General features: G+C 33.0%; 2 protein-coding genes across 2 annotated transcripts; one reads left to right on the plus strand and one right to left on the minus strand.

Annotated features, from left to right (window-relative positions):
- Positions 1-511: 511 nt before the first annotated feature.
- TRIADDRAFT_58308 (uncharacterized protein) lies at positions 512-8,987 on the minus strand (the record flags this gene model as incomplete). The annotated part of the gene is made up of 18 exons (XM_002114426.1): positions 512-574; positions 1,190-1,249; positions 1,499-1,537; positions 2,119-2,293; positions 2,502-2,835; positions 3,034-3,166; positions 3,335-3,468; positions 3,613-3,747; positions 3,823-4,012; positions 4,099-4,215; positions 4,303-5,571; positions 5,665-5,754; positions 5,826-5,917; positions 6,005-6,170; positions 6,440-6,513; positions 6,984-7,075; positions 7,290-7,381; positions 8,952-8,987. The coding sequence occupies 18 exons, from the start codon at positions 8,985-8,987 to the stop codon at positions 512-514; spliced, it is 3,291 nt and encodes a 1,096-aa protein (XP_002114462.1).
- A 4,448-nt stretch (positions 8,988-13,435) lies between these two features.
- TRIADDRAFT_50539 (uncharacterized protein) lies at positions 13,436-14,158 on the plus strand (the record flags this gene model as incomplete). The annotated part of the gene is made up of 1 exon (XM_002114109.1): positions 13,436-14,158. The coding sequence occupies one exon, from the start codon at positions 13,436-13,438 to the stop codon at positions 14,156-14,158; it is 723 nt and encodes a 240-aa protein (XP_002114145.1).
- Between the last annotated feature and the right edge of the window lie 1,089 nt (positions 14,159-15,247).

Below are 15,247 nucleotides of genomic sequence, written 5' to 3' on the forward strand. Positions count from 1 at the left end.
GGATTGACTTTGGTAAAAAATGGTTTTATTGTAAAATATATAAATAGATCAAGAAATTGCAATCGTCAGCTATAATTCATATATCAACGGGTTCGTAAAAGTAAAAATATGCTCTTAGAATTAACAGAGAATTTAAAAGATGCTGGATTGATAAATTGCCTTTTTCAGCAAACCTAGTTGATAGCGTTACTTCGAGCAACTGCCGCAAAATAACCTGGAAATACCCGGATGCTTTAAGTGATGTAATATAGTCGTCATATTACTATTAATTGCCGAAAATTTTAACGAGTACTGCGAAAGGTGTGATCTAACATTGTTCTAAATTACTATAAATAGAAATTTCGATATGCTGCGTATCGTGATTTATGGTATAAAGGATTCTATATTACACCGGGAAGAAAATTTGGTGGTGATTATCTTGTTTATGCAGGTTGTAGATTTATTTTGATTAAAGTATCAACATACGTGTATGATGTAATTATTTAAACTGGTACTAATCTAGCAAAATTTGCTAATTCAAAACAAGATGATCCATATCTTTTCCATTCGCGGTATGTCGTTCGAGTAATACCATCTGAAAGAGAAATCAGCACGTACGACATGATTGCTTTCGGTAGATTATGTACAAATGTCAAGAAGATTGGAATATTTTGTTCAGTAGTGGAAGATAAAGTTAAATATTTATCTGTTAAATGGACCGGAATGGGTTGAAAGTTGCTCTTTGCTTAAACAAGAACTCAAAAGAACTCTTCAAATTATTTCCTAGTCTATGATAGGTTATTTTCAGGTGGATAAAAATATCAGATGTATATTATATTCAATTTACAATTAGAATAGATTACACTCGTATCCACAGGAGTATACACGGTAACAATGTACTGTATATGGTGGCTCTATCAAAGATTAGTATTTTCTTTAAGTTATATCAAAATATTTCTTAATATATATTTGACAGTGTTATAGGCTGTACATTTAGAGAAGACATTAAAATTCATTTGTGTATACAACATTAAACAATATAAACGATTTAGCAGTACTATAAGAGTTTAGTGTGTACTGCATATATTAGCATGATATTCTTCTGCACAACAAGCTGATACAGCAACTGATTCAATCATTTTAATGTTGCCAATATTATCAGCTACTGAGCTGGAATTAAGGCGTATCTAAAGCTATCATATTGACGTACATCGACTATCCAAGACGAAAACTCTTCTTTAGCAAGGCATTCCTTTAAAACTGTGTCGTTCTATTAACATTTAAGAATTTCGATATATTCATTAGATTATAAATGCCTGATTTTGTTCTTAATCAAGAGTAGATAATTTTCTCAGCTATCAATTAAATAAAGTAATTATACGTATATACGCACGATATTTCCTGTTTGTTGTGCCAGATGATTAAGACTTGTAGGATATTTAGGAGTGCTATTACGACGGAATAGTGATTCAACCTCTGAGAGTTTGATGCTACGCGTACAATTTAGATGAGAACGTACTGTTCTTTTATCTTCTATAAACATTTTAGCCATATTAAGCTAAACATGCAATAGGTAATTAGTACAATTTATGCAAGCAGATTTTCTCGATAGAGTATAAATAGCAATTTTAAAGTACACCTACGCGCTCGAAAAATAGTTTTTCCTCTGCGGTATCCTATTGTTGTAGCAAAAGCATGTATAAGTAATTACAATTTCTATGATATTGTTTCATAATTACAGCCATGTATCTGCATGATTACAACATTGGATTATGCTTTTTACGTTTTTTCGTTAGTAGTATATTATTAATATACTAGTACATTGAAAGAAATCAATATTATAGTTAGCTTTTAGGGATAAAATAGTGATCCTAACATGATTCCTACCAAATTTGACTATACGTATTTTGAAAGATTGTAGATTAAAGATGTAATTATCTTTTCAATAACAATAAATTTTAGTTGACGAGATTACTACTGATACGTCGTATAATTTTAAACGCAAATACCAAAATTTTACGGTTAAAGCGAGATGACAAGGCGGCAACAGTATAACAAAGATAAAATAAGGCCTAAGCAACCAATATATAATACTGTATTGTATAATCTTGAATTCAACAGTCTCATTAGCGTACTTACGTGAATAATTAGGCGGGTAACTTTCAAGATTTTGCTTCGCTTCGATGCATAAGCTTTCGTTATCACCTTTTGGTCATCATAGATGTAGTAATCCCAAAAAACTATTCTGTCAACTTCTGTGAGATTAATATCTTTATTTTGAATTTCTTCCAGAGGAATAAAAAGTACTGATTGACTGTGTATAAATACAGAGCAATAATTTATAATTACAAACGATGAAATTATGTTAAATTCTGCTATGATTATTAATTGTACAGTATCTAGAGTTTGCATTTTAAATATTGAAGGCATTTAACTTATTAGAATGTAGCATGATAAAGTTGAAATAGTTGATGTAATTGTACTCATGTAGGTAGTAAATCTTAGTAAATTTCGACTTTTACCCTTTATATAGCTTCATAGCATTTTCATTACTATTTTGCGTTGTTTTTTGCCCAATTATTAAATACTGGTGTTTGTCTAGGCCATTTATCTTTGAGAGTATCATTTCAAAAATACTTAACACGTTATCATCTTGGAGACAAAAATTGTAAACAACGACAATTTTTTCGGAAGATGATAAACATAACTGGATTAAACAGTCTAGAATCAAGTATTTACTACAAAGTCCGGCTATATCTGGACTTGTAGCTAATTGATTATTTTGAACTTTTGGTGTTGAAGCAGTTAACCAGATAGAATATAAATTTCTGTACCATTTTTGAATATCTGCGTCAGCTGTAAAATTGAAACATCAAAGAATGTTCGTTTTTCAATTATAATGATCAGAAAATTTGAAATATAACTAGCTAAATATATTAATGAGATAGATAAGATTTGTATAGTTGTTAAACAGCCTGCATAGTGCCTTTATAATCATATATCTGCTTCGTGAATTCTAAGACAGGTTACTAATAAAAATCTTACTGGCTATACCTTCCTGTCCGGTAATTGAAGGACGATTGAGAACATCATTGTACAGTTGTGTTTGTTCGTCATTTAATCTCAGAAACACTACATGCTCTATCTTTCGATGGATACGGTATTGCGTATCAGTTACACTATACACCTAAATTATGAAGACAATCATATAATGTTTAAATCCGTGTGCATAAAGTGCCAAAGCCTGAGAATGTATTTAGCGACGTTTGCTAAACCAATCAACTAAGTATTGAGTAGATAGACAGACACCGTAAAATCTTACAATTTTTAAGTAGATATAATATAACCATAATACCTTAATAAAGTAATCTAGGAGAAGATCTTCTCTAGCATCGTTGGAATTATGAACTTTCAAGGCGTCAATTATGTTATTTTGCACGCGATGAATCGAATTATGTGTAGGATTGACAAGAGCAACCATTGTACTAACTACAGTAAGAGAATAAGAAGCGGCAAATTATGATTTTCAAGATGATAAATTACAGATAATAAAACATTTGTAATTTCTGGTTCGATATGAAATACTAGTAAAATAACAGTAATACTATTTACTAAACTGACAAGAACGCTTACACTTAGTAATATCATCGCCATAAATATCAGCCAAAAAAACTCGTTGTCGAGTGTTTACTTTTGAAACCAGATCAAAAATGGCCGTCCAACGTTGTTCTGGTAAGAAGTCGTCATCACATATTACAAGATCAGATCCTACATGCCAGTATCAAAATAAGTTTTACGAATGACGAACAAATTAATTATTAGCTCTTTACATTTACTTATTACCTGGTGATTGGAGGCAATTTTTCATCTCTTGTAATTGCTGTGATTTTGAGTGAAGTAGCTCAGAATATGTATTATAACTTAGTAGAAGTACTCCTGAAATCTGCTTCCATTGCTTTATCGTTGCATAATTGTCTTTTTGGATCGTTGCATAATTGTCTTTTTTATCAGAATTTGGACGTAGATAGTACAACTATCAAGAATTTACTAATGTTAAGAATTGTACTTTCAAAAATCTTGATAAAATAAAGGAAAACGGGGAAAACATTATTCAAGTACCTTTAAGTCAGTCCAATCCCTTTTTCGACGCTTATATTCGTGAAACCATCTATTTAACTTCTTTTTCGAAGACAGTAAAAGACATTTTCCTTTGTAAGACGTTAGAAATGTTAAAGTCTAAGAAATAAAGATGTATAGAAAATTAGTATGTGTTTTTTGTTATTAAATTATATAATATCGTATTTGCGGATTAGTACAATATACCGGCAAGTATCTTCCCAATTCTTCTGGATAAATAAAGACACAACCTTGTTTCTTGTAAACGCAAGCATGGTATATGTCGATAACACATTCAGCTTGATAGCGACATAATTGAGTGGCTAAATTGGTTGGTATTGTATTCTCATCTGATAAGATAATATTCGTAACATTATCTGAACTGTCATACAGCACCTTACTGGAAGCTTTCCGATCTAAATCCCTCTGTCGCCTTATAATTTGATTATCAAGAAATTTATGGGCACTATCAACTATCTTGTCCATTTGATCTACTGATTTAGCTCTTGAATCTGTCCTTTTACGTTTTCTAGTCGTGCTACCTATTGGCTTACATGGTGAGGAATTACGTCTGTGTACGATCTTTCCACCATTACCAGATGCAGTGACTGATGTTGATTGATTCTTCGTATCACTTTGGATCGGAGTAAATGATGATTTGAATTTAAGATCAGATTTTACTGAGTTAATAGTAGGAGATAAGGATAACGAAAGTGGAGACTTGTTATTGGAAGAATTAATTTTATTAGACTTTGATGCGGGCTGTTCCATCACAGGTAGGGTCATATTTGATATGTTACTTTCCTTATTTAAACCTTGTAATGATGGCATTTTGTTTTTTAATGAAGCCTCATGATAGGACCCTTTAGGTATTGTTTTATTCCGAGTATCGAAGATTGGATTATCAGTAAATATCGCTGAGGAGCCTGCGCCAGAGATATTACTTCTCTGATTTATATCTTGAGATTTTGATTGTTCTTGCGACGGCTTATTGCCAAATGATCCATTTGATGGAAATAATATGGAACCATTGGATAACAAATCATCATTGTCAAGTATAGTAAATAAGCTTATATTAGAAGTACTGTTGCCTTCATTTTTACATTGTGATTGCATTTGTTCAATTACCGATGAACCACTACTCGGCTTAAATTTGCAGCTAATGGAAATCTCGTTCGATCTAATTACTTCGGGATCGCTATAACATAAAGCTGTGTTGGTTTGTATTCGCTTAGAAGAGGGCAACATCGATTTCTCTGTGGTGTGAGAACTTTCTAATAGCTCTCTGTGATATAATGTGAAACGTTCGTCATAATTATCATCGTCATCATCGTTGCTTTCATCAAATATAATTGACGAATCATCATACTTTTCGCCTAATTTCTTTCTGTGTTTTTTACAAATATGGTACCTGTGATAAATATCCAGATGGTCTTTTGAACTATTATTTCGTTTCGTTAGATATTGTCTTAATTCCTATATTGCCATGTAATTATATTCAGGAATATGTTCCGTTATTGACCAGAAAACGAAATAAAATCGGGTAACTCTATCCTTATTGTTACTCACATTGTATTCAGACAAAAACGACTGTTTTTCTGTACCATTATCTATATCTTGCAATTTTTCTGTACTATTATCTATATCTTGCAATTCGTCCTAAAGGTGTCGAAATTTTTATCCTATGTTAGTAATTAGAGCACAGAAAAGCCAATAAGTCTGATACTGACCATAACAAAGTCTGAAGTTCTATAAATATCTTGATCTTGACTAGTCAATTTTTGCATGATAATGTTATTATTGATTTCATCGCAGACAACTCCTATTGACACAATTCATATCCGAAAGTTAATTTATAAAATGCGTTCTTCTGTTTTTGTGATAATTATAGTAGGATCGCGAATTGTACCTCGGTAAATCAATTCCTTGATGTATGATTCATCCAGGTTAGTTTTTGATGACTGATCCCAAATACTTTTACCGAGTTGTAACAAGAAATTTCGATGTTCACAAACATTCACCGTTGAAAGGTCTTTAATTTCAAGATACCAGGCGTACAAGAGAAGAAGCACAACCTAAATTTTCAACAAAAAAAATGAGATTTGTACTCCGTTAGATATGCCATCTACAGATAATTGTAGAAGTCTAGTTAAAACAGTGACTTGCTATAATAAGTACATCAGATTAATAGTAATTGCGATTTTTTAAATCAATCTAATTTCTGAAGTGATTAAAATATTCCAATTTATAAATTTAAAGTAAAATAGTGCACATAATATATCGACTAGATTACTAGTAGTTATAAATAGACTACACAGTCGTTGTCACTTAAGCAGATACTAACTTTAGCAATTTCCAACTCGTCATTTTCTAAGTTTGTCAATTTTATCACCCCTTCGAAAGATTGGTAAGTGAGATCTGTAAAAAAAGTAATATAGCTTCATTTTTAATTATGTAAACTTTTAGCAGTATAATTTGTGTAGTTATGATAACGTATCATTTAAGGTTATAAATATCGTGATTACCATATGATTAGAATTAATTTTATAATATCAACAAATACTATCGTAGTGTAAGTTGGCGCTAAAACTTTTATTTTTTCTGATAGTAAAATTTGTGGTGGGTACAGAAATCAGTTATCAAAGGACGTGGTATATAGACAGGTAAATATCTTTCTTGAGCTGACTACATAGACAGTAATAATAAGCTAGCGATTACCTTTAAGCGTTATAGAATCGACCAGCGATACTATCATTTAGTAGCAAATAAATTTTGATTCAACAAAACTCTATATTATCAAACTAATCTACGGTGATGTTCTTTGTTGCATTTGAAAAGCATGAAGAGTTAAACAAGAATATTTACGGGCCTGTATTCTACTTGTGTACCTTCGAGATAATCTATAATTCTAGTAAATCGTGATCGAACCGGTAATTTTACTAACGATGCATAGTCTAGTCCATCCTCTTCTTCGCTATCACTATGACGAACATTAAAGAAGTGAAATTACGATTAAAAAAGATTGACCTTTAAGCCATGTTACCAATGTATGATCTGATATGTGAACTGTAGTATTAATAAGCGTTGATTAATTAAATTTGTAAATGTGACTTTAAGGAAATATGGATAAATTTATTTCATAAACAATTATAAAAAAAATATTAATTAAAAATATATGTTGATATATTTCTTACTGTAACAGTTTTTCAGCTACGAAACATAATCGCTCGCTATTGGCAAATTGACGAAACGACGTAACTCGATCTTCATGATGGTAAGTGTTGACCTTTAGGAAACAAAAGTACTCGTAAAGAGGCAATATTATTAATGAATGTAATTGTTCTTATTTGAAAATAATTTAAAAACAGCACAGGGGTAATAGATTAAATCGTAATGTGAATATCCCTTAACTAAAGGTGTCATTAATTTTTGAATTATAATCATAATAGTAATTATGATTTCTTGGAAAGTACGCAAAGGTATAGATTTACCTTACGTGCGTTTAGAAAAGCTGGTAATGATAATGGGTTTATGATCCAAATATTACAGTAGGACAATTATTCCATGCAACATCAACATTTTCGGCTTAACAATGTCTTCGGATACAAATGTATACCATAGTATAGTAAATAGCGTTTTTGTCATAATCGACTCTTTGCTACATTCGACTGCGTACTAGTATGTTAATGATGGAAAAGGCATGTAATACCGCAATAAATAAGTCCTATTTTTTACAGTAGATCTTGTGGCAGTACCTCAATTCATCTACGTATTAACCATACTACTATATTAGGTATCGTGTGTAAAATACTGTGCATTAAAAAGGCTTGGTATTGATACCGTGTAAATTATACAGTATGTTCTACTGCTGTCCTTACGCGTATGTGTCATATCTCGCCAAGAACAATAATTATTATTATTACATTATTAGTCATTTCTGCTATCAATTAATGATAGGCAATTATGCGAATTATGTTATAGGAGTGCCTGAATTCAACATCTAATTAGCCATACTTACAGTATAACACTGTATAGCAAATTGAGAAAATTTCTAGGTTTCCTGTGTTTTCTAAGCTAATTCAAGCAAAACATAGCCGATAAAGTATAGAAAATATTTTTACTGTGGCACGGTGATTATAATGTGAGAGACGGCACAAATTAAGTTTATTATCCAGGTAAACCTTTAGACTTGAAGTAGGTTGATCACAAGATGATAGACTTGAAAGCTTGATACAAAATCGGTATCATATATACTGTATAGGCATTGCATATATACGATATATATAATATATACAGTATAAATGGCGCGATTGGATACATTGCCTACAATACTCGCGCCAGTATCACTCTAACCAGGGCATGATGGTAGCTGGAAATGACGAGAACTGCTTACGAGTAGAACACTGTCATCATTAATTATTATCATTGAGTAGAGAGCAAACGTAGACTGATTTGTCCATACCGACAGATGTGCATGCTTATAGGCGGGAATTTCCCTACAAACATTACACGTAGGGCATAGGAACCCTTACTAAGGCAGTAAAAGAAGAAAGCGGACACTTTCCAATAACTTCTTGCTATCGATTTGGATATTATTTGACAGTCGTAGCAAGAGAATATAGTCATGTTTAGCTTTGGCATCAAAAACTTGCGTCTGTCCAGGACAGGACATCTGCATTATGGCATCTATGGTACAGCTCTTGATGCAATAGCTCTTGATTAAGTTATTATGATTATTATTTTAAGAAGAAAGTGGCGTTTGGTAAATTTGTCGTTCTTGCTCGTTGACAATTCATTAATCTGTATGCTAATGGAATAGTAAATGAATATTTTATATTGGAAAGAAGGAAACTTACCCACTTGAGTAAATGCTTCTTCACTTGATGGTTCATACCTCCTTGAGTAAGTTAATCTTGAATGAAAAATGAAGCGTCAAGAAATACTAGGGTGATTTTTGTCATGAATTCTTCACTTCTTTTTGCATGTATTGATCAATCATAAGCATACTCAATCGTCATAAGATCTACAGGTTGGAATCGCTGATTGTCCTCTCCAATTTCCTTTATTCAGAACATCATGTCAATCTTTGTCCTGTATTATTTGATTGTTCAGAAACTGGACTGTCTTTGGTATTGACTGGTAGAAATTTGCAGATTATTTCTGGATAATACCGTGCTTGCTCAAGCTGTATATCAAGGAGTTCTCTTGTAAGGTGCATTGATAGCAGCATATATATCTGATATTTATTCCACTAGGTGTGGTGAAAAAGCATACAGGCATTACAGGGGCATGCCTTCCACATTAACTTGGCTGCTGTAACCATGGAGAAGTTTCTTACCTCACTAAATTGACTGACCATTAGACCTGAGTGACCATGCAGTATTGAGTAATTGTGCTGTAGTCTACAGTACAGTACAGTACTGTATGCTCTACAGTCTACAGTGTTTTTACTGTTACAGTACTGTACTGTACTGTAGTTCTTGCACGCAATGCACGGTGTAGTTGGTGCATAGACTGCAGTTTAATCCTCTATTATTTCTAGACAACACTGTGTTAGCTCAAGGTGGATATCAAGGAGTTCTCTTGCAAGGTGCATTGATAGCAGCAGCATATACTGCATATCTGCTATTAGTACCTATTACTACACTACGTAAAAAAGGAAAGAGCATACAGGGGTATGCCATACACGTTAACTTGGCTACGCTGTAACCATGGAGAGGTTTCTTACCTCTTACCATACTGTTCAGTATTGCGTAGTCTATGCGTTATAGTCTACAGTACAGTATGATCCACAGGGCTTTTCCTGTCCTGTTACAGTACTGTACTGTACGCGTATTAATGTACTGTACTGTACAGTGTACAGTACTGTCGCTCTTGTAGTTGTGCATTAATTGTGCATGGACTGCAGTTTCATCTTCCTGAGTGCTAAAAGAAATTCTTTTAGGATCTCTATTGAAGCTTTATAACTGAGATGAGCCATGGACTACTACTGTAGAAAAAGGCCTTGCTCTAGTAGTCCAGGTAGAGTACTGTATAGTACAGTACAGTATTGCAGTCCAGATAGAGTACCGTACTGTACAGTACAGTATCTGTGACGTCATTCGCGTTGAAGCCTACAGTACTGTACAGTACAGTGTACAGTGTACAATACAGTAAAATGTTCGTACTTACTACTGTAGAAAAAGGCCTTGCCTACAGTACAGTACAGTACAGTACTGTAGTAGTCCAGATAGAGTAGAGTACAGTAGAGTACAGTACAGTACAGTATCTGTGACGTCATTCACTTTGAAGCCTACAGTACACGCACGACTAAAGCAAAATGTAGCTCAAAAAAGCCTGTCTCTGAGAGTCACAACCATAGAGTAAAATGAAACAATTCCTTCCTTTTAACTCTATATTCACTAGTATGGTTTCAAACCAAGCCTTGAGCAGTGGGGCCCCGCTAGTTTCCCCTATATTGAGCAGGCGTAGAACAGGTTCAACAGGCAGCATCGTTTTGGCATTCTGACTGATCTCAACGCAATAAAAATGGCTACGGTTGTAGGCCTAGCGAGAGAGGATCGCGATTTACTCCAGCATAATTACAATAATCTACTCAGCAACTTGCAGGCAAAAATTGATTTTGTCATTACTATTGCGTATACTAAGAAGTTAATCGATGGATACGATAAAACTACTATTGAAGGAGAAAGTGATGCTTACAAGTAAGTACAGTACCATACTGTAGGTCATGATAAGCATAACATGAAACTGGATAGGATCGATGATGTTGAACGTAGTCATGTAGTTTTACACTGTTGCTATCTTGTTCAAATCTTGTGTTTCTCTCACTCTCTCTTCTCTTGTTACTGTCAAATGAATCAGCAAAAATACCGTATTAATACTGTTGGTTATAGTGGTCTACTTTTTACTTTCTATTCGATAAAAGTCTTTGAACTGGATCGACGGTAGTGTGAACGCTGTATTGATTATTTGCAACTTTATTGTCATTTTTAGTCAGTTTCCGTAGCGTTCAATAACACATACTGTAGCTGACATGCTTGATATTGACACTTAATTTTGAAATAAACATCCATTTTCAACTTAATATTTTGGGAAATTTCTCAACATACTGTACAGTACTTTATTGCACTGTGCTGTAAAAGCAATAACTCTACTACGGTACTGTACAGTACATTAATCTACACAACAGTACGACAGTATATTGAAATTGATCAAACTCGTTTACTTTCTATTTTGGTATGTGAACGTACATCAACAGTTATTCTTATTTAGGTAAGTATTAAAGCAGGATAAAAAACATGAAAGACAGTACAGTACATGCTTTTTTTTTAGCAGTACACCAGTAATACTGCCGCACTGTGCCTCGTACGTTAGTTTTAGTTTTTTTTTGATACAAATGTACAATCTTACGCAATAGCTATTACTGATGCCGTATTGCTAACATCAGTCTGTAAAAGTAGACATACTCGTACGTATTCGAAGAAGAAAGGTAATAACAGCATCAATCTTCATCAACGCACTGTATCTCATACGATAGTTTTATCATCTTACAATGCAGCTCAAACTGATACATTAGTCTGCAAAAGTAGATATACAGTAAATATTTGGACAAGCAAAGGGAAAAATGACATCGATGCTTATCAACACAGTACTATGTAATAATACCCTACTGAACTACCTTACTGGATCTCATAGCTTACCTTTATGATACAGATTGATAATCTTACGATACAACTATTACTTATACTACTAAGATCAATCTGGAAGAAATAGCCATTCAACTTGAAGACTAGCTGTTCGATTTTTGAAGTTGAATAATAAGAATACAGTAGTATATCTAGGTGTCTAAACAGTATAGTACAGTGCAGATACGTCAAAATATTACGAGTGAGATGTTATACTTGTTCTGCCAGAAAAAGTAAAGACTGGGCTAATGTCTATCAATACGGTATCGCACTGTAGACTCGTATGTTAGTTTGATCATACAGATTGATAATTAATCTTACGATGCGGCTACTACTTACTGTGCTCTGCTAAGATAACTCCGGAACAAGTAGACATACACGCACTTGTTCTAAGAGGAAAAAGTTTAAACTACATCAACGGTGATCAACCCTATTTTAGAAAAACGCGTAAATTCTTGGATATCGTACCTTCTCGCGGATCGAAAGCTTTAGAATTACTATTGGAAGTAATTGATGAAACGGTAAACCCAGCTGTCAGCAAGGATATACGAGACCAGAGGAAGGCTAAACAACAGTCGCTTAAGCCAGGTAAACAGCAGTTAGACAATTTTAATGGTATAAAAATGCATCTAATTACTTTATTCCTCTGATTTTGTAAACAAGTGAGAAGATTACAAAATTTAAGGCGATATCATGAATAAATAATTTGTAGGCTTACCTACTACAGTATACTACCTATAGCAACACATAGATACGAATACAATCCATTAACAGGAAAGATGGCAGTATTATACTATAAAGTATAGTACAGTACAGTACAGGACATACCTCAGTACAATCAAAATCGACCTACCCCGTTTCTCACAATAGCAAAATATTGATATTAGACAATAAATATATCGACTATATTATTAGTTTCTAATTTTAAATATTGTCTCATTTTAACCTAACTAATGTAAATGAGGTATTATTATCTTGTTACATATTGCAGCAAATCGTAAAGTGACTCCGAGATCAACAAATGAATCAGATTCTTCTACAGTTTCTACAGCTGAAAGCGAACAAACTTCAACCATGGAAATAGGTATGAGAATAGCTACTATGCTGTGAGTTCATTGTAGATTATTGTAAACTGTATAAACTGTAGATTGGCAGGTATATAACGTAGAGCATAAGAGAAATCTTATCACAGCGATCTATGCGTTATTTTGTGTCACTAGTTAAAATTTTAACAAATATTGATTCAACTCTACTACTACATTTATAGAAATTACTATAATATTAATACGTATCCAATTTCGAAATCGTCCTTGATTGGTGTTATTGGAGATCATTTTGGGGCATTCCAAACTAAAGTATTCAATTCTGTAAATTACTATTGCATTTCTAGTTGATCCTGAAAGTGGCGGTGGTACGATATCACTATATGATGATTTTGATTCTGCACCGATAAGAAGAAGTCCTATTCTTAGTGAACAATATTTGTATAAGATGGAAAATAAGCCGCTTGGCTATGCTTTGATTATCAATAATAGGTTAATGATCTACGGTGATACGTTAGGTGTCATATTTTTTGTATTTATAAACTATCAATCATTAACCGTATACAATTTTATCTCTTTATCTTGTTAATAACTAGAAAATTCATTGGGATGCCTGAACGTAAAGGTAGCGATAGAGACGCTAAAGGTATGCAAACTCTATTGGTAAATCTAGGCTACAAAGTAGCAATAGGCGACGATTTGAGTGCAGCTCAAATGAAAGATGTATTACAACGATGGGCCGCCAAGGATCATAGTACTTGTGATAGCTTCGTATGCGTGTTATTAAGCCATGGCGAGCAAGGTAAAATATTTGGCACTGATACCGACGTGGATATCGAAGAATTACTTGGACTGTTTAGAGGTAATCGTTGCGCTTCACTGGCTGGAAAGCCAAAGTTATTTTTTATTCAAGCTTGTCGTGGTACAAACTTTGATGAAGCTGTCGATCACATTGACGGCGTTCCTGATGAATCAGCACTAAATGCAGAAGGTTATGAGGATGAAGTTGATGCTAAAACTCGACAAACATTACCATCTGAAGCAGATTTTTTAATTGCCTATTCGGTTGTTCCAGGTTATTATTCTTGGAGAAATTCTACAAATGGCTCTTGGTTTATGCAAGCAGTTATTGACATTTTTACTAAATATTATAAGCAACTGGATCTTATAACAATGTTAACTATTGTTAATAATTCAGTTGCAACGGTCGAATCTTCAACAAGTGATCCGAGATTCAATAATAAAAAGCAGATCCCTAGCTGTGTTAACATGCTACGTAAGCTAGTCTACTTTAATTCAGAAGCAGTCAAAAATCACGGTATTTTTGGTTAAGTACAAACTGTTAACCTAGAGAATAACTATAGAAGATTGTGATTCTATACTTTTATTCGATGTACTACATTTACACGAATCCTTGACTAGTACTGTAGAACTATAACCTTAAAACAGTATCCCTTTTTTACTAGCAGTATCTGTGATTATAATCGGAAATTTTTATCTATTGTTATGTAATCTTTGTAATGCGTTAGACTAACATTTTCTATTAAGCTTTTAATATCTATCTTCAACGTAAATATTGGAATTGTGTTTTGTAAGTTCATTTCATGGTTGTACTGAAAAGAAATGTTTTTATGCAGCGGTAATCTAAACTACTGTTTATTTGGCTTACATCTATAAACCCAGCTGATGACTTATAGATAGTTCCTCACTTACCTATTTCTGATGAAACCGTTTCAATAAAGTATACCTCCATGGTGAAGTATACGCGTACAGTAGTTAGACAATATGCAAATATACGTTAAGCATAATATTAGATATTGAACCCGGTATATTAACTTTAATAATTTTTATAACAACTTCCTAAACTTAAACGTTTAAACCTCCTTATCGTTAATCATTAGAATGTTGTCATTAAGTAATTCCTATTGGAATTCCAAAATCGTTCAATAATTGCAGTAATTATGCCAATTATTTAGACTATCGACTAATAAAGTTTTACAAATCTAATTTTAAATTCATTATTAGTTTTCTAGATACATTGAAGCTATCAATTCTGTAGATTATGTTTCTATAGTTCAATTAAAGATACTCTTTCTCTTTTAACTTAAATGTCTAAATCTTTGGTTAGGTGTCTATAATCTTTGCAGTTTATTACTAATTTATATGAGTTAAAAGATCGTGTAATAAAGTATGAACTATGGATTATAATAATTATTGAGATTTGTCAACTAATAAAGCCTACTGTTAGGCATAAACGCAGTGCATTGATTGTTATTATTCTAGCTCGTCTACGTAAACGTAAATTCTGTTTGATGACGCTACCTTACGTTACTATGCATTCCTTGAAATACTCTAAAGACTGTCACCTTCCTACTACTTTATATTGCTACCATTGATAAATTGACAAATAAAAGCGCTGTA

This window comes from Trichoplax adhaerens, genomic scaffold (genome assembly GCF_000150275.1).
Source record: "Trichoplax adhaerens TRIADscaffold_7 genomic scaffold, whole genome shotgun sequence".
Taxonomy (NCBI): Eukaryota; Metazoa; Placozoa; class Uniplacotomia; order Trichoplacea; family Trichoplacidae; genus Trichoplax; species Trichoplax adhaerens.